Source organism: Meriones unguiculatus, chromosome 5, assembly GCF_030254825.1.
Source record: "Meriones unguiculatus strain TT.TT164.6M chromosome 5, Bangor_MerUng_6.1, whole genome shotgun sequence".
Classification (NCBI taxonomy): domain Eukaryota; kingdom Metazoa; phylum Chordata; class Mammalia; order Rodentia; family Muridae; genus Meriones; species Meriones unguiculatus.
In genome coordinates, this window is record NC_083353.1 from 94,988,086 (window position 1) to 95,009,150 (window position 21,065).

Below are 21,065 nucleotides of genomic sequence, written 5' to 3' on the forward strand. Positions count from 1 at the left end.
GCTACGGTAGCTGAATATTTTAACAATCTGGCCTGGGTTTTCTTGACTATTAAGACCAAAGCTTTCAAAAGAATTGCAAATGTTGCAAAAAATATTATACAAGTAAAATTAATTATGCAACTTAAAATGTTGACTGTAGGATTCCAAAGGGATATAGGTTCCCTGAACAAATTATCTTCACTATTCGTAAGACAGTTATTACTGTTGCTGAGATATAAATAGTGTTCGTATGAAGAATACTGAGTCGTTTTGCTTTTGTGAGAACATACTAAACATACATTCAGAAGTATGTTTCAGCTTCTCCTCAAACCTGCATGGGAACAGTTGACTGTCTTCAAGAAACATTCTCTTTCTTAAAGGGAGAAAGCAGCAGCTATAAACTTTACTAATCATCAGAAGACAAGAGTTGGTCTTTATTACATTTTTTTGTCTCCTTGTATCTTCCTCTTTATTTTCATCCTTTTATTTAGAAACCCAAATTAAATAAGGACTGCCATGTGAGGACAAAGCAGCACTGTCATATATCTTGAGATATTAGTCCATTGCGAAAATATCCTGTGTGCATCCTAGTCTGTCTGTCATTTTTCTTTCCTGTTCTGAAATTCAAATTTCATGAACTTTCCACATTAAACTATAACAGCCTAAATTTGTAATCAGGCTCACCACAGTATCTTTTACGACCCAAGTAGCAGTCAAATACTATTCTCATTAAATCTATGTAGTAGGAAAGCGAGTCACTATACAGCAAGGATTACTTCCCTTTCATGGTGCTTTAGGTTTTTACTCGTATGTCTAGTCCACTGAAGTCTTTGGATAGTTATTAGGTTCTACTTAAAGGCCTGCCCTGTATGTAGGTCTCTTTTGAGCCAGACATTGTGCCAAATTATGGAGAAACAGGACAGTGGGCTTCAGCCCTGGCTCTCTAGAAATCACTAATCTATGGACTCTCAGTGCTGATGTCAATATTGAACTACTGAATATTCAGCTAGTGAAGTCAACAGTGGGAATCTCAGCCGGGGCTGCATTTCATACAGTTAGAGCCAGGTTTTAAGTCTCTCTATCATTTCGTGACAATGTCTACATCTGTTCAAGACCAGAGGTGTAAGTGAAAAAAAAAAAAAAAAAAGGAGGGAAACATCTACATGAATTCAGAGGTGCTTTTAAAACTTAGGAAGAAGGGCCAAGCTAATTTATAGGGATGATACCTATCAACTACAAAATGTTTGAAACTTCTTGAGTCAGTTGACAAGTGGGTTAGGTAGAAATTTAAGCTCTCCACTGGACAGCTGCCCTGACCTTGATTCCCAGTTTTCATGCATAAGATGGCAGTGGATGAGGAACTGGCTCCACAGCTTTGCATCTCCCTGTCATTTCCTCTCTCTTCTGAGATCCATGGAGCGGCAAGGACAGGGAAGGAGGATTCTTTCAGTGAGGATCCTGAAAAAAGTAGATGAATTCTCCAAAGCTCAGTATTATTTCAATAAGGTCAAAGGTTAGATGAAATGATACCTCACCTTTTCATTTGATCCTAACAGGAATACATCTTTAATATACAGGAGCAAAGATATACTCCTAACGAATGTTAATTAAATTCTTAGACTGGGGGTAGTGATTGGAAAATTGTATTTATTACACAGGAGAAATGAAAGAATGTTTTCATTGCAGGATTTTTATCTTTACATACTTGGAAAGGAACAGTCACAGTTTCTACTATGAACACGTTCATTGCCTTTCCCCTCTAACTTGCACATGTTGATTTTTTTTGTGGTTATATAACAAGACCAAGAAAATAATTTAAAAGGAAAGGGCATAGAGAGGTATTTCCATGTTTAGGCGCATGTGACCTTCTTCCAGGGGACCAGAGCTTGGTTCCCAACACACATGTTGAATAGGCACCTACGGATACATAGAATACCCCACACACAAATAAAAATAAACTTTTAAAAAACAATGCCATAAGGGCACCTTTCACTTCGGAAAGTGATCCACAATCTCTGATTTAGTCCATTGAACTTTAATGTATGGTAAAGTTGTCTATAGTTTTAGACTAATCTATTCTGAACGTGGGCGTTTAACATGAAAATTAACAATTGAGTCACACCCCATCGGGAGATTCTAAAGACACAGGCATGCCTCTTGCTCGCACAGATTTACAAGAACAACTTGTATATACTTATTTTTCTTTGGTGGGCTTGGTTTTTCCAGTGTAATTCCCTTTTCTTCCTTTTCTAGAATGATTTAAAAGATATTGTCACTTTGTGCAAGTTCATATCTTTTAAAAGTTTCCTTTTTGAATCAAGACCGAAGTCCATAGTTCTTGGGTGGGGGCGGGGGGAGGAAATGTCCAAGCTAAAGTTGATGGTAATTACTACTTTAAGGCTTTATTAAGCCATTTCTGAGATTAATCATCAGCCATGCAGCGGCTCTGGAAAAATGGCTCAGTGATTGAAAGCACTGGCTGCTCTTTCAGAGGGCCCTGACTTGGTTACTGCATCCACAGGGTAGCTCACAACTGTCTGTACCTCCAATCTAGGGGTCTGACACCTTCTTGTGGAATCTATAGGTACCAGGCATCCAAGAAAGTGTCACATAGCCATACATGCAGCCAAAGCATCATCATCAACAACAACAACAATAATAATAGTTATAGTATCCATGCACACTTGTAGTCCTGTATTCAGTGTTGGTACAGTGCTACCCCGGCAGTAACAAAATATGACAGTACTTCTTGAACTGAAGACCCTTCTTTTGTTGTGAGACTCCAATTAGAGTCACACATTTGAAGAGATATGCATCAAAAGTTGAAGATAATTTATTTCTGTTTTTTACCCTGCTTTGATTCAAAAGCAAAAAAAAAAAAAAAAAAAAAAAAAAATCAAATGATCTCAGCTTCTTTTTCTTCCCCTTTACAGCGAGAACATCGCTAGCAAATTACATTTCCCAAGTTGATAACTTACGCAATTTGTTACAGATATGATGTTTAAACCCTATATTCAATAATCAAAGAACAAGTTTTTGCAAATTTTACTGATATTTAAAAAGCTCTCCGAGTCTATCTCTTGCATATCCACATTGCAGCTACTTCCTTGCAGCTTGAGTAGAAACAGTAGCCAGCACAACAGGAGTTACCATCTGCTTGGTCCCTCCTCATGTTTCTGCTAGTGAAATGTATACTTTAGTAGCTAAAGCAGCTGTATATTTTTAGTATGTTGATTTATATACATGTTCTGAGTGTAATGTAAGCACACACACACACACACACACACACACACACACACACACACACACACACACACACCCCACACACCCTTAATATACCCACCTTCCTGTGTAGAACCTGACCATACGGAATACTTTGTATTGTCTGCCCTCTGCTGGTGTGTGGTAGAAATGCAGTCTTGTTACAGTGGTTGAATCTTTTGCTTATGGAAGACACTTTCTGAAAATGTCTTTGTTTTGTTTCCAGAGCCTCCGAGCTGGAAAAAGAAGCCTCAGAGTGCCGTGTACAGCACGGGTAGCAATGGCATCTTGTTGTGTGAGGCAGAAGGAGAACCTCAACCCACGATCAAATGGAGAGTCAATGGCTTGCCAATTGAAAGTGAGTTGAACACAAATGAACAAGAAAAACCTGACAGCAATTGAATGGGATAGTATGTGATCAGACAGGTTGGTGATATATGAAGCAGACTAGTTGGGATGTAGTAGCATAATACAGTGCCAGGAAATCAACAAGTGCTTCTTTCTGGGCAAATTGATTGATGACAAGCCACGGATAGTAATTTTGCATCTACTAACTTAATCACATATGTATAATATTATATTACATACACTTCATTATTTAATGCAGTAAATAATGACCTAATGACTGAATTAGCAAAAGGATTAATACAAACAACCCTTGATTCTGTCCATGAGAACAAGTGTAATAGCCTAGTAGATGAAAGCATCAGTTGAAAGTTAAAACTTATTGTACCCATGCAACATCCACGGATCCTGGACTCTGCCTCTGCCATGAATCACTGTCGGTCACACATTACCTCTATGTTGTGGTCAGGAGATATGTGAAGTTGGAACTCTACATGACACAAGAGCACCCAGGCTGCTGTTGACAACACAAGAAAATCCTCTTGAGTTTTGTCCACATTGGGTGGCCATGGAAAGACAGAAACGGACCAGGACTGAGGGCCAATATCCTCACTGCCCCAGTCTCCAAACCCCTAAGCTTTTATTTGGACAGAGAGCTGAGGCTATCCTAAAGGTATTTGTTCAGGCAAGAGGACAGAACCTATGTTATGAGTTATGTGTTATGTGCTGGGTAAGTAGCTCCATGGAGAACATGAATATTAAGTACTGGAATGTGGCTCCCAATTAGTCCTTTGTCCTGATTCCCCACATTAGACAGGCTTTCTTGTGGTTCACAGGCCAAAGTCTTCTCTGGGATGTGACTTTTCTCGGCTCTGTGGCCTTGAGCTGGCCACGGAATCCCCTAAGCTTCGGTTTCTCAAGCTACAGAATGGAAGCAGTGCTAGTTGGCACAGTTTGAATGAGATAAATTAGTCAGCCACCTAAAGCCATGATTCATCTGTAGCGTTCTCTGATGGTTTATGGGCTCTGGAGCCACACTGCCTGTGTTTACATTTCCATCCTAACATTTACTAGCTGTGTGACTGAAAATGTGACCGACCCTCTTAAAACCTGCTTCCTCAGAAGAAAAACAGAGAGGAAAATAGGAGTGACTTGTGGATATGTTCAGTGGCTTGAAGAAAACACCATTCAAATTATGTTTTGCCCAATATCTGTCACAAAACATGAACCCTGGAGGGTAGATACAGGAGGGTGAAGAGTTCAGTCCTTGCTGCCTGGATGCCTGAGCTGTTACAAAAGAGCCTTAAGGGTGAGCCCCGGCAACCAGCTTATGAAAGCTCTAGATTAGGGCTGCTATCTGGCTTGGTCACAGAAGTTTCGTTTGTAGTAGAGGGTGGCTAATATAGAGACTTATACATAAACAGAATACTGGGAATAATTGACAGTGAGTCCTCAGCTGTAAAATGGGACATCTATATACTCCTCTGAGTTTCAGCAAATATTACAGAAGAAGGAGCTGAAGTAATGTAAGAGCTGGGGATGGTGAGGGGTGTTAAGAAATGTCATCTAATGGACATGAAGTGGCCATCACATCCTTGAACTCCCAGCACGATATTTTAACTGCATAAGCTCTGTCTGTCAAAACTCCAGATTGGTGGGTGAGAGGAATTCATGAGGCACCACCCCTAGCTGAGGAGTCACTGGTATTTGATGGGTACTGAAGAAGAGATGACATTTTTCCTTTGGTGGATGGCCAGTGGTAGGTTGTCGGTGCTCCGGTGGATAGCTCCCACCAAGACATAAAGTTGGAAGGGGTAGTGTTGTTGAGAAATTTGTGCATAGGCAGTAGTTAGATCCTGTGGACAGTGTTAAGTTTCAACTTTGTGGTTATGAAAGTACACAGTACGAGAGATGGAGACAGTAAGGAAGTCAGCTGCCGTAGGCTGTCTGTGAGTGCTTCTGGGGTGGAGAGGAGAGGAACTGAAAAGACTCTCCATGCATGTGCCTCTAGAGAAGGAGAAGAAAACAATCCAGTGTGGCTTAAGCTCAAGATATGAGGAAGGGGCGGGTAGCTGGTGGAATTATTCAGTAGATTAAGGTATCATCGCATAGAAACTGACAAGGCACGATTAAGGTTTGGGGATTTTATTGATGATAGATGGGCAGTCATAAATGGTTTTTATGGGAGAACATGAGTTAGACATGTTACACTTTGTTTGTTTGTTTGTTTGTTTGCAAAGTACTAAAGTTTGAACTGAGGTTCTTCCCACATGCCAGGCAAGTGCTTTCCTACTGAGATATATCCCTAGCCCTTTATATTTATATGTTAAAGAAAATATCTGCTCCTTGAATGTGACCTTTAACTGTATGGCTGCAAAAGGGTGACTGAAAGACACTGAGGTCTCCATTTAGGCATGTCAACGGGCTCAGGTAATGGATATTTCCAAAGTAGAGCCAACCGTTTGGTGGAGGATGATATAGGCATAGCTATGCTCACAGGTGCTGTAGGAAGGACTGAAACCAGACAGGCTGGTGGAGAACAAGCCCTGCTGTTTGCACAGCTCTTGAGCGCAGCTTTTTTTTCTTACTTGCAACAAGGCCACAGTGTGTTGACTGAGAGTTTAGCTGACAGAGGATTAGAAAACTCTTTGGACTTATCTTTTTAGAAAATCCTGTTCTTCATGAATCTTATTTCAAAATTAAGCCAAAGTTAATACAGTGGTAGATTATCCATATAAATTTTTTTCACAGAGATGGCATCCAGTATTTCTGAGAGGTCCTTGGAAAACAAATCTTTTTATTCATCACTTTTCAGATGCAATGACAGGGGCTCTCTGGAATTACAGTGTTTACTTGAGGACACAACACACGTAAATTCATCACTAGAATGGAACCTTAAAAAAAGCAAATTTAAGTAGAGTGTTCTCTGACCAAATTGTCTTATTCTCATTGATCTTATAAAAGGAAAACATATAGAAAAAATTTTGGAATTATGTCAGGACAAGTGTCTTTTGGTAGATACTATTAAAAGTTGTTTTTTCTTGAGACTTTAGAAAAATTACCTTTGACAGTATGTAATACATTGTGCAATTTCCATTCCCCTTTCCAAGAAGGAGAGCTGAGTAAGGGTTAGTTGCTTTCATCTAAACATGGTCTTAATTCTTCTTCTGCAATGCTGTGTTGAGTCAAAGCTTCTCTTGCAGCCTGTGGTACAAGTTGAAGCACAGGGATGACAAGGCTAACTCTGCCAACCTTATGCATCTGTCCAATAGCAGAGGAATAAATGATGATATCAGTGACTCAGTCCCTCATAATGTCCTTTACAATTTCTTGCATAGAGAACTTTTCAAGGACTATTCTTTTGTCTAATCCTTAAAAGATAGCTGATAAATTATCTCCAAGATTCATATTAGCTTTCTGATGTTGTTATAACAAATTATCAGAAATTTGGTGGCTTGAGCCTATTCAATTTCACTGTTTTATAATTCCGTAAGTTGGAAGGTCAACGCAAGACTCACTGGAAGGAAATCAAAGTAATTCTTTCACTTTCCCTCTCCCTCTTTACCCTTCTCTTTTATTTCTTCTCCACGATCTTTTCAGATATTACAGGCTGCCCACATTCTTCGCCCATGACCCTCTTCCTCCATATTTAAAAGTGATATCATTGTAGCAATGGACGATTTCTCATAGTCACACTTTTCTGTTTCTATAACCAGAAAAATAATTTCTGATTTTCAAGAAAAAGTGTAGTTACATGGGGCCAAGCTAGATGACAACATAGTTTCTTTATCTCAAAGTCTTGAGGCTTATCCACATCTGGGTGGTTTCTTTCCTAGGTGAGGCTCATAGTCATAGTTTTGTTGGGTGAGCATCAGAACCTATTTTTCTGCCTACTGACAGGGAATATTCATGAATAAAACATCATCCATTGGACTTATTTCCGATGTTTTCACAAATATTTACTCACTCTTTGGTGATGCCTGGTTTTTTAGAAGCTGAAAACACAGTACACATCTGTCCAGAAAAAGACATCACAGCTGAGTGAAGGAATGCGCACATTATGGTTCTAGTGAGAAAAAAAAGAATGCACAAAAGGTCTCCCAACATGTAGTATCTTTTCTGAAACACAAAGTTTAATGTAATTGTTATTTTGTATAATGGAAATATGAGGGTAAAGAAAATATATTATTGATATCATGTAAACTAAAATTTCTTGAATCACTGTCCTCCAGTCAATAATTCTAGCCCCATTTTTTTTTTCTACTGCCTTTTGGTTGTGTCATGGGAGTAGTTTGGGATTTAGAGCCAGACACTGTAGGATATTCTCTTTCTTTGAAACTTATGTATAATCAGCCTTGTTAATGCTGATCTAGCAAGTCATGGTCAGAGTTAATGATAAATGTGTGGACCGTACCCAGTGGAATTCGCTGGCTTCTAATAAGTGCACAAAATTTTTAGATGCTCTAATTTCCAAAAGATAATTCCAGTATCAACAATAGTATTTTAAATATTATAAAAATATTTAAAACATAATTACATAATTTCCCTATAATTATTTGTTGGACTCCCACTTGTGAATTCATAGCTGTTTTATCCATTAGTGTACTTTAGTCACTAGTGTTACACACTAGTGTGACACACACACTCACACAGAGTCTCACACACAAACACACACACTAAGCACTTGAGTACAAGCTGTGGAATCTATTCAGTGTTCCATGCATGGAAATGTTTCTAGGATTGACCTCTAGTCCTAAATAGGGTAGGAAATGGAAACAAGCTAAACGTGCTTCAGCTGACAAAGGAACGGTGTAAATGCGATGCATATGCATACGTACCCTGGAATACTATCCATCTTTAAGTGAAATTCAAATATGAGATTTGTGGGTAGATAGACGTAACTAGGAAAAAAATATTTAGTGAAGTAACCCAGACATAGAAAGACAAACCGCGTGTGTTCTCTCTCATCTGCAGTTGCTAGTTCCAAATCTTTAGATGTGTATAAAAATACCCTGGGGTAATTTCAGACACCATAGGGTGAAAAGGAGATCATTATAGAAAATAAGCTAGATTTTATTGTTAAAATGTCAAAAACTTGACAATTACTCTAAAGAAGCAGGAGGAGGACAAGGATAAGGAGGGGAGAGGAAGGAATGAAGGAATAAAAAGAGAAACAAGAGAGACAGAAAGAGAAGGATCAAGTCTTGTGAGTCATATATTTGAAATTGCTAAATGATAATGTAAAGCACACAAAATAATGGCATAAATCCAAAAAATAATAGAAAGGGGGGAAATTGAGTCAGGAAAAAAAGCTGAAGAAAGAGAAATCAGGGCCTGATAGGATCTATTGTGTTGCTACCCACTGGTTAACATCTACATGCAGATGGTAAGTCAACTGAGAGTAGCACTCAGATGTCAATCAGGTCACCTCTGACCTTATCAGGAAAAGGGATACAGAGAGGCAGTGAGTAGTAGGGCAACATGGGTTTCCCTGATATTTATTTCATAGCCTAATTAGAAAAGATGTCGCAAATGCAAAAGCATCTGGAAAAGCAGCCGTGTTGATCTGAGCAAAGCACAAAGACTTGACTTCGGTGAACTATTTTTCACCCTAAATTGGTCTTAAAATATAGATACTGTGTGACACATTTAATAAATGGTTCATAAATATTTTATATTCTGTTCTTTATCATACTGGCATTTTCTCTTCTCTTTCAGATCATCCATTTCCTGGTGACGTTATGTTCCCCAGGGAAATCAGTTTTACAAACCTACAACCCAACCATTCTGCTGTATACCAGTGCGAAGCGTCAAATAGTCACGGAACCATCCTTGCCAACGCCAATATTGATGTTGTAGGTGAGCAGACCTGGGTCCGAGCCTCTCCTGCTGTTCTCTGAAGGAACATGCTTGAAGTTCTAGTCAAAAGTACTTGCTTTCAGGAGAATAGGGAAGTGGATGTCAGATCCAGTGTTGGAATGCACGTGTTTCTGTTTATGCAGAGGGCCGAGGAAAACTTTGGGTAGAATTCCTCAAGGGCAGTGTACCTTCATTTTTGAGAGAGTGTCTCTCACAGGTCGGGACCGTATCAAGTGGCCTGGGATTGCTTGCCAGTGAGCCCCGGGGATCTACGTGTCTGTTAATCCCCATTGGCTGGGTTAAAAGATTGTGCCATTTTCTTTCCCCACAGGGTTTGGGGAATAAAGTGATGCTTGTATATAAAATTCTTCACTGAGCTCGCTCTCCAGTCCAAAGTACCAACTGAATATTTGACACATAAAACATCAGGAAAAAAAATATCAAAGCATCATTCACTTTATGTATAGGCATTGGATCTCTTACTGAAATTGTGCTTTCAGAATATGCTGATTTTGGATAATAGTCAAATTCAGGAATATGTACTGAAATGTTCAGCAGTCTTCTAAAAACATGTCCTTTGTACCAAATGCTTGCAGAAAGCGTTAAACTTGTATTATCTTTGACTAGATGTTGTCCCACTGATAAAAACCAAGAATGAAGAAAATTATGCAACGGTGGTTGGATACAGTGCTTTTTTACATTGCGAGTACTTCGCTTCACCCAAGGCCACAGTGAGCTGGTAAGATGCTTTCTCTTCCCTTAAGGGAATAGATTGGAGGATTCTTGAGTCATCGCTTGGCAGCCTGTGCTTCGTGTTTCTACCGAGAGCCAACACCTCTGAGAAATAAGGAAAGAAATTTAATTACTCTTTTTCCTGAAAACATCGGTCAGAATTCTGGGGCATTTTTTTTCACATGAAGGATTTTGCAGAGCCTTTTGTGTTCATAAAGAAAAGGAAGAATTAAAACGGTTACTGAGACAGCTTTTAAGATTGCGCTGTTCTGTCTGATGAGTCTATCTAAGGTTTGTTATTCTTTCTGAGCTGTTTATCATACAGCAAACACACTTAAGACTTTGCCAAGTTTCGTTTTGATTTTAATAATTTTACTGTTTGAATCTAAACACAACACCATAAGCATATCCTGTGTCAGTTGACGATAACATTTGGTTAGTTTACTCTGACATCATTGTGCTGTTGCTCCACAGGCTTGGAGCAGGGAGAAAAACAATGAGGTCAGGCCATGAAAGTTCAAAGTCACTAGTCTAATCAAATGGTGAGGTTTTGTCCTTTGTGTGGTTTTGATTTTGACCTTTAAATATGCTGGATTAAAATGCTGTTTATCTTGATTTCTGAAATGCTTTCAAATTTTGCATCTCAGGAAAGCCCCATGCCTTTCTCAGCCTAGTCCCCACTTTGTAGAAGCCTGTGCCAGCGGCCCATTTGTCCTCTGAAACTAAGCACAAGCAATCACTTACTATAAAATGTACGGGGTTAATCAGGCTGTGACAAGAAATGGTTGGAGAATGGATGAATGTGGGAGAAAATGAGCTTGAGGTTGATAGGGTAAGTGTAATGCATGTCCACCGGACAGGCAGGACTTCCTGGCTTATCATATTTCTGAATGACCAATGTTCTCCTAGGACAGCAGGAGACTGGGAAGGTTCATTATCTGTTTCAATTACTGGATTTCCCATTTGCCAGCCTGGAGCAATCATTAACTAAAGAGTTCACCATAAATAAGCCAGAAAATATTTATTAAGCTTGGAGGACACATGTAAACCAGTATAACAGCCATGAGGCAGACGGAGGCAATAGTACAAGGAGGGAATTAGGATTCCTTTAACTATAGTCTGTTGGTCAGCTCTGATATGCACCCTGGACAGTTCTAAGAGAGAAACTGGTCTCCACAAGAGTATTTCAGAAGGTCTTCTAAGCACACAAAGAAGATATAAGTCTGAATGATATCAACAAACAACATCTGAAGAATAAAAAAAAAAATTGTGTCCCAATCCAAAATGACTCATGTCTACATCTCCACAGGGAGGTGGCTGATGAAGCCCATCCCCTTGAAGGTAGTCGGTACCATACCTACGAAAATGGCACACTGGAGATCTACAGAACTACCGAGGAAGACGCCGGATCTTACTCCTGTTGGGTAGACAACGCAATGGGGAAAGCCGTCATCACAGCCAACTTGGATATCAGAAGTATTGTTATTTTGCTTTTGCTCTCATGACTTCTCACACTGGGTTCTGCTTGTTTTCTCAGATGAAACACTGCATGGATTTGAGCCATCTTAGCAGGTGGATGTGTGTCATTAGTGGTAGATGGCCATAAATGTCTTTTCTTCTTTCTTTTCTTTTTAAGATGGAAAATAACTTTATTTGTTCTAAGGAGTAGGCCAGAGTCTCCTCAGAACTTCTGAAAGTGTGTCTTGGTGCCAGCAGCCTTGGTGACCTTGGTTCGTTGACTGGCAAGGTCTTGCTCAAAGGCCTGCACTCTCCCACGGTGACAGTGCCTCCCATCTGTAATCCCTGAAGCAGGGGGACAGGTGCACAGACATTGTTTTTGTGGCACTTCTCAAAGCCATTGTACTTCCAGATGTAATGCGCAGGCTGCCAGGAAGATGGCAGACAGTCGGGCCATAAATATTTTAAGAAAGATCTGTCTTGGTGTATATTTGGATTTGTGTTTTATTCCAGTAGAAAACTTGAGGTATTACCAAGTATCAGTTTCTGTCTGATCATTTAACAAAAATCATAGAAATCTGATCTCAGAACAAAAGCAGCTTGACAGCTTGGATGGGCTTTTTTTGTTCTCCTTAAACCAGAATCGCCTCTTTCAAACAGCCTTCCCTCTTCAGTGAAATCCTAGAATGTTGCTGATAGATGCAGGCTTCACTAACACTTATTTTAGTATGTGTTTGTTTTTGAGCTTCATGATTCTGATAGCAGCAATTGCTTTTGTCTTGAATCATTATGCTCTGATTCTTTCAGCAAGAAACTCTACAAATGAATATAAAATGTTTACATTGTCATTCCTCCTAAGCTCTGGTGATATTCCTGAGTAAGAAAAGAGGTGCAGGCCTCCCTTTTGCAGGGCTTACTCTCGAGTTCCCCATGTTAATGTGGACAGTACATTTATGCCAGGGCCTCACCATTTCAGATTTCTAACTTAATAAGTGTGTGATTAGGAAATCAACTACCTTGCCAGTTTTTCTTATAACATGATTATAAAACTGGGCACTAGAGAATGAGAAATTATATTATTTTTGACTTCTAGAGACATTCATTAGCTCACACTCTTGTTTACTTTAGCAAAGACTAGTAAGAAAATTTGCTAACTTATTAATTGATGCTTGCATCTAAATATTCTCAGTTTCAGTGTTAGAAAATTATCATAGGATACATTGCATGTAAATGTGATAGTATCATGACAATTTTGGCTGCTTAGGTTGCAGCATTTAATAAAAAAGAGAGATGTGCTCTGTAGTTCTGACTAACATCATTGTTTGACTGACAAACATATAGATGCTACAAAGCTCAAAGTGTCTCCCAAGAATCCTCGCATTCCTAAATCACATGTCCTTGAGCTACACTGTGAAAGCCAATGTGACTCACATTTGAAGCACAGTTTGAAACTGTCCTGGAGTAAAAACGGAAAGGTTTTTGAAATTAATGGCACCGAAGATGGCAGGTAAGTACACTGTAATAAAAGGATACTTTCTGTGTGTGCATCCGTGTGTGCGTGTGCACGTATGTGTTTAACACCACACATTAGAAAAAAATAGTCCTAAAATTATTCATAAAATACACACACACACACACACACACACACACACACATACACACACACATACAACTTATTCGTGTGTTTGATTCTTCAAGTCAATAGTCAGAAGGCCTTGACATACTAGTTCTGTTTCTTTTATAGGTTTTCCTTCTTGGTTTTGCCCTTTATTTTCTGTAAGACATGTTTGTCCCCCTCAGTGCAGGAAACAGAAGACAGGTGTGAGATACATATTAACTGTATAGGCTTAGGAGTCTCCTGAGCCATTGGGAAGAGCAGAAGAGCAAGATGTAAATGCTATTGCTAACTGTTGTTTTGGGCTCTTTCTCATGGGTCTGTGTGACACAGGTATCTGCAAACTACTGCTTACTCCTCAGACACCATGCTTTCATGACACTACAGGAGAGACCAGCTGCTGGTACCCTGGCTGGCAGAACCACAGTTCACACTCCTTTTATAAAGGCAGTGTCCATTCCCTTCTTCTACCTGCAAATCTCACATAAGTCCTTCCCACCCATAAGCCCCTAATCATACATGCTAGTCATCATGTTACAAAGTATTGCCAGCAATAGCTGGTCCTTCTGTCTCTAAGAGTAGCTTGCAGAATCCTCGACAGATACCTAAATCTGTGTAGTTATGTGTATTCTACAAGAGGATGTTCTATCTAAATCTCATGCTTTTATTTATAATGTAAGTTACATTTACATTATTATTAATACTCAATACAGTCTGAATAGCCATTCTTATTACCTAATAGGTTATATGTTAGGTATTCTTAATACCTAACACAGGAAATAGCCATTATACAGTGTGATTCAGGGGGAAATGAAAAGAAAAAAAATGTACCTGTCCAGTACCTGTTCAGATGCAAGTTGATAAGACACTGTCCATCCACAATCAGTTGAATCTGTGAATGTGATACTTATGTAGACAAAGGTTGAAGATGCATTTCTGAGTATTCCAAACAGGAGAAATGCATATGATAGAAGAAATAAGGAAGTTTGAGTGAGGTTTGGGAATCACTGGTGTTTAAGTGTATCAAAAAGAGAAAGGATCAACAGAAACCAGTAGAATCAAAAGAGTCAGAAAGCCTGCTTTTTTTTTAAATATATATTGTCTTTGATTGAGAGCTAGAGAGATATCATTCTGAAGTCAAATCTCACCTGAAATTACACAGTATCTCTGAAGGTCTGGAGATGGCACACACTCTCCTTAGATGAGCCCACAGCAAAGCCTTGGTTAAAAGAATAAACTCAAACTCAGCAATGCTCAAATCCCAAATGTTGGCACTCAACAGACTGGTACTCTCACACCATCTGCTTGATGTTTCTCTTCCTCCACTTTTTATAACATGGCCTGATGAAAAGGAGAAAAAAAAGCTGGAGCATAAGGTTATTGTGAATTATGATCAGATGATCTTAGAAAATACAATTAACAAATCATTGATCACTATTTTTTTTTTTTGCATCATTCAGTCATCATATCTCTAGTCGGTCCCTTTCATGACTGTTATTTCATGGGCCTCATTGTTAATGTCTATGTATGTATACATAAGCCACTTCTCATGCAAAGGTATTAGTCTCAGCTGAGGCCCCTAGGTTATTATACTGTGATTTGCCCATCAACAACTAGTAGTACTGGCTGACAAATTTTCATTATAAAAATGGATGTAAGAGTGAGCAGCACAGGCTGGAGAGATGGCTTGCAGTTAAGAGCACTGTCTGCTTTTCCAGAGGTTCTGAGTTCAATTCCCAGAAACTATGTGGTGGCTCACAGCCATCAACAATGTGATCCGATGCCCTCTTCTGGCATGGAGGGTACATTCAAATAGCTTACTCATACATTAAATCAGTCAGTCAATCACTCTTGAAAAAAGTGAGGAACACTACCTCCAGTCAAAAGGCAGTCACATATGATTGAGCCTTGTTTTCTGTTCTTAAATTTTTTCAGCTTATTAACCTAGCTTCAAAATTTTGAATATGTAAGACTTTCCACAAAGAAGGCATTGCTTGCAATATTTTTCACCCAAATAGCTATTACAGTGAATATATTTTAAATCTAATGGAACTTTATGTAAAAAATGTGAGAATTTGTGTTGATAATATGTATATAAGTATAGAGTTGAAGATAAAATTGATAAAGAAGTGAGTTTTGTGTGGCAAACTATTGCAAAGTGGCAAAATATATAGAACTGATTTTTTAATTAAATTTTTATTTTTATATTAATTACAATTTATTCACTTTGTATCACAGCTGTAGCCCTCTCCCTCATTCCCTCCGAATTTCACCCTCCCTCCCTCATCTTCTCCCAAGCCTATCTCCAAGTCCACTATTAACTAGCAGTGTGTTCAAAGCAAAGACTCATGACCAAACCTTTGGCAGAGTACAGGGAATCATAAGAAAGAAGGGGAGTTAGTCTGATGGGGAAAGGATAGGAGCTCCACAAGGACCAAATATATCTGGGCACAGGGTCTTTTCTGAGACTGACATTCAACCAAGGACCATGTATGGATATAACCTAGAACCTCCACTCAGATGTAGCCTGTGGTAGCTCAGTAACCAATTGGTTTCCCAAAGTGAGGGGAACAGGGACTATTTCTAACAGGAACTCAATGACTGGCTCTTTGGTCTCCCCACCCCCGAAGGGAGGAGCAGTCCTGTTAGGCCACAGAGGAGGGCTTTGCAGCCAGTCCTGAAGATACCTGATAAAACAGGATCAGATGAATGGGGAGGAGGTCCCCCCATCAGTGGACTTGGAAAGGGGCATGGTGGAGATGAGGGAGGGAGGGAGGGAGAGAGGGAGGGAGGGAGGGAGGGAGGGACTGGGAGGGAATGAGGGATCGGGACACGGCTGGGATACAGAGTTAATAAAATGTAACTGATAAAAAAAAACAAATGTAATAAAAAAAATAATAAAAAAAAGAATACTGAACTAAAAAAAAAAAAGAACTGAATTTTAAAAAGTAATTGAAATAATTTTCAGAAAGAAGTACAGGTCTGCCACCTAGTGTTCATACACATTAAACGCTGTAATTATTTCATCTTGGAAGCTAACTCTTAGAGGAAAAGGAAATATCAAGAAAAGATCTTGTCAGATTCCCTTGTAATATTACGGTCCTGTGGAATTGGGTGGGATTCTAGAATCTCTTTCTTCCAGCAGCACCCTCCTTGATTCTGTGTAAGGCTGCCTGCTTATAATATCGTCAGAATTCTGTAAACACGTCCTCGCTCTGTTAGTCTGCTTCTTAGATGTGGCAGCCAGCCCAGAGTTCTGTCTCAACCCATGGGTCACAGATGGGTTGGATTTTGTAATTTGTGAAATTGCGATCCAATTTAATACTGTGCAGTCATGTGTGTATACTGTAAGACTTTACTCCCAGTGTTCATCTGTTGCCTTCTCTTTTAACATTTGCATTGATGAACGGGTCTCATCACTCCCTTGAATCATTTTCGAGGAAGGAGATTGCATCACTGGTTGTTAATAGACTGTTTCTGCTGTTGCAACTGCTCTTACCCTCATCACGTACTTTGTGTTTGCCTCCCCACCCGCACCCCCAAACAGAATAGTGATTGATGGAGCGAATCTGACCATATCGAACATCTCAGTGGAGGATCAGGGCATTTACTCCTGTTCTGCTCAAACTGCTCTTGATAGCACTTCTGAGAAAACTCAAGTCACAGTCCTTGGTAAGTGACAGTAAACAGATAGAAATCTCTGCCTCTGCTTCCTGTAGGTGCTTGACTTCTCTTGGCTTTAGGTATTAAAGTCAAGGATTACTTGAGCCTCTGCTTACGTAGTGAAAGTTAAGTGTTTGCTGTTGTTGCTGCTGTTTTGGTGAAACATCGCTTTCCAATTATTTCTACTCTTTTCACATTAATGCTTAATTCATTTTCCCTCCATGGGAAGTTTGCCAGTAGCAACAGGCGATAAACGATGAGGGCAGTGGAGGAAAACTAAAGTCCCAATCCCACCCATCCCTACTGTTCAGAGAAGTAGGGCTGAGAATAAAAGTGGGTTCTGTGGGGTTCTGGGGAATGGGGGTATGCAGTTGCAGATGCTTGGAGTTCGTGTTTTACACCAGAAACTTGTCTGAGCTCTGATGGCCCCATGAAGTTGAGCGTTTACATCAAGTATTCTTCACACTGTGTACTTCACTCTGAAGTTATCTCAATTGGCCCTGAAGTTATCACTTTTTATAAGTCTCAGACCACCTGCTGGCTGTTTTCCAATTCTCTCTCTTTCTCTCTATTGACCCGCCGCGAGCCTACAGCCTGTAAGGAAAACACCAGTAAACTGTGTAAACTATAACTTTCAGCTGATGCTGCCGATATAGCATCCTGAGAACTGTGGACAGTGTTCACACGCCTCCTCTCCCTGTATGTAGGCTTGCTGAATCCCCTGCCAAAGTCACACCTCCTCCAGGAAGCTGTTTCCTACGCAATTCCGCAATTCTGTTTGAAGGTATTCACCTACCACTAGCGTTTTAGGTCAACTGCAAAGGCAGACTCTGGACACTTCCCACATGCATTCAAGGAGGGGCTCCTGCTGATATCTATTGATATTTCCTAATGTAGTGGGCTAAACTCTTTCTGAGATCTCACCCACGACACAGATCCTAACAATTTCCACCTATAGGAAGTAAGCAAGCTGTGTTGGAGTCCGTCATATGAAGCCAATAGCTACCAAGTGGAGTTCAGCCAAGTACATCCTACCTTGTACAGGCATAAACTTGTCTAAATGGGGAGAGATGTTTATCTCTAGGTAAGGGAGCTTCTTCTGCACTCTGCAAGTGGAACTATCTAATCCTCTACTAACTATTCCAGCGGCATTTGCCACACAAAGAAGCTGAACATCAGGAAAGCTAGGCTGCATCTCAGGCAGCACTGGGACACACGGGCTTTCTCCCTCAGTATTTTGAGTGATGGCAGCAACAAAAGATTTGCCTTTTGCTCTTTGGCACTCTCCTTCTGTATTTCCTTGAAAAATTAAAACTCACCCTTCTGATTAGGCTTTCATTTTTTCTTAGCACCATGACATTTCGGTAAGTTTAAATAAACAGTGGCTGTGCTCATACATAACATTTATATACATGTTAATCTGCTAAAATATTTAGTAATGTTTGGAGAATGTTAGATAAGATAGGATAAATTTTTAAAACTGCTTCCTTCATTTTAAATTATCTATTTTTTTTATTTTTATTATCTGATTAAAACCTATCAATAATTGGCCATGAAATGATTTTGAACCAACACATGCAGTTTGTAAAAATATTTTATCCTAGAAAACAATAGTTTAAAAGCTTAGATGTAAACAAATTTGCTCAGAAGTTATTACCAGAAGTCTGACATTATATATATATATATATATATATATATATATATATATATATATTGAGCCTTTCTGTGTTCTTCTGGTTCCATGTGATCATGTTCCAGAAAAACAGATTTTCATCTCAAAGGAAGCATGGTGACTGGGATGGGCTTTGAAAATTCTTAGTAAATCCCAAAGAGTAAAGCAAACTCTCCCAGCTTGGAAATATAGACTGCTATTGAAGAAATTCATTTTGTGGGGATAGAGGACTTGACTGGGTTTTATGCACACCTGGCAAGCAGTCTGATCATGAAACCGTACCACCAGCTCCGAGGACATGCTTTCTTTTTTAAGTCCCTGACATGTGAAAACAAACATATACCAAACTTTAAAAGTAAGCATGTTGCATCTTAAGCTGTAAACGGTGCTTTTGTCAATGAACACGTACAAAAACTTGGGAAATCTTAAAGGCCAGCGTGGACAATGTATTTATTGTCTCCTCTAAGCTAAGCAAATGTCCTTAAATACTTAAGAATATTGGAGAAAATTTTGAAAGTAAAGTTTACTTGGGAAAAAATTTCCTTTATATCATGGTGTTCTCTCTCTCCACCTATATATGTATAAATGTGTATATATATATATATATACATATATATATGTATATACACATATATGTACATAAATACATACACATGTACATATACATATAAATATGTACAACTATATACATATGTACCTATTTACAATATGTATGTACATATGTATATAGAGGTACACATTTTTTTTACCAGAAATATCCACGTGTCTTAAGACTCAAGTAGGTGTTACTGCCTTTTATTTCCAAAGTTCTGTTACATTTACCAGTTGCTGATATGCATCTGCTATGACAAAATTATTTTCCACATTTTGCACACACCAGGCTAGCATTCTATGAAAGCTGTGATAATGTATGTAGAACTGTCACTAATTATAATAAAATTAAAGCCAATTGCAGAAGACCCATGCAAAGCTCATGGTCCCGTCTTATTTATTTATAGCCATAGGACATAACTTTTATTGATTTAATAGAACAATTATATGCATGAATGAAGTGACTATATTTTTTTACTATCTCATTTAATCACAAAACACTTATGTGCAAGGCACCAAGAACAATTCACATATTAGTAAGACATCCTTTCTCTTAAAAATAATTTCGTCCCACAGAGTAGAAGAACCTGGCACATAGCTCAGGATAATCTGGAGAAATCCTGGACCCATGAGAGACCCATCATACCTCCTAAAATTGACCATGTGTAATCAGCAATAAGTTTGCAAGTGTCCATTCTATGCATTGCCCCTTCAGTAAACCAGGGATGAGGAACAGGTGACATTTATTGTTCAATGCTGTTCTCCAGACAATTCTAATGCCCTCTCAGGCAAGCGTGGTCTTTTGAGAACTGCTGTGGCCAATAGGGAAATAGGTGCAGAGAAGACTGGATTTTAAACAGAAGCTCTAGGGATGCTGAAATGTGTACCGCTCAGAGTGGTCTGAAAAAGGAAGGGAACCTGCAGAGGTCTCTGAGCTTCAGCCTGCACTTTCATTACAGCTGACTTTTCTTCTCACCCGAGTATTACCATTATGTTTATCTAGAAAGAAACACAGTGGCAAATAGGGCTGGCACAGCTGAGCTTAGACACATTCTCAGATAGTTTCTGGATATTTTATTGTTATTGTTATTTTCATGCATCACTGACAAAAGTCAAGGATTTCCAAGGCTTGGTTTCCCTTTCAATCAGTGCCCAGGAGAGGTAAACACTCTCACAAAGTAAAAGAGCACAGATAAAAGTGCTTTGTGAACATTAAAGAATAAAAAGTGTATAAAAAGACCATTATTGCCATCAGCCTCCTGCATCCTCAGAGAAGAGGATTTATAGACACACTGAAAGTTTTGAGTATTAGTTCATTGCAAGAAGCGGAACTTGATCTTGAAATCCATTGAAAAACATGGTCACATGGAACCATCTTTGCCCCAACATCCTTAATGCGCCTGTCAGCTGTTCACTGTCACGTTTCAGCTATCATTTATTACTTATTAGGTGTTCCAGATCCTCCAGGAAACCTTCTCTTGTCAGAAAGACAAAACAGGAGTGTCCGACTGTCCTGGGAAGCTGGAGACGACCACAACAGCAATATCAGCGGTAGGAAGGCGTGAAGTGACCTTTATCTTTAATAATATAGCTATTTTACTTAGCATTGGTAGATTACATAATAAGCTAGGTTTATGTCTTATTATTTTATGTGTATATGTTTATCTGCTTGTATATCTGTACAGCACATGAATGCAGTATCTGTAGAGGCCAGAAGAGGACACTGTATGTCCTGGAACTAGAGTCAGAGATGGCTATGGGCTACGGTGTGAGTGCTGAAAACTGCACCTGGGGTTTCCACGAGAGCAGCAAGGGCTCTTAGCTATTGTGCTATCTCCCCAGCCCCTGAAATAACCATCTCAAAACACCTACACACTGCACTCAGTTAGT

General features: G+C 39.3%; 1 protein-coding gene across 12 annotated transcripts in view; it reads left to right on the forward strand.

Moving 5' to 3' along the window:
- Window positions 1-21,065, forward strand: part of Chl1 (cell adhesion molecule L1 like) — a 210,044-nt gene that overhangs the window by 156,435 nt on the left and 32,544 nt on the right. For all 12 annotated transcript variants that reach the window (XM_021639372.2, XM_021639370.2, XM_021639375.2 and 9 more), the window contains 7 exons: window positions 3,467-3,598; window positions 9,304-9,444; window positions 10,072-10,183; window positions 11,486-11,652; window positions 12,976-13,141; window positions 16,797-16,921; window positions 20,625-20,726. In XM_021639372.2, coding sequence (XP_021495047.1) covers window positions 3,467-3,598; window positions 9,304-9,444; window positions 10,072-10,183; window positions 11,486-11,652; window positions 12,976-13,141; window positions 16,797-16,921; window positions 20,625-20,726 — 945 coding nt within the window. The remainder of the gene's footprint in view (window positions 1-3,466; window positions 3,599-9,303; window positions 9,445-10,071; window positions 10,184-11,485; window positions 11,653-12,975; window positions 13,142-16,796; window positions 16,922-20,624; window positions 20,727-21,065) is intronic.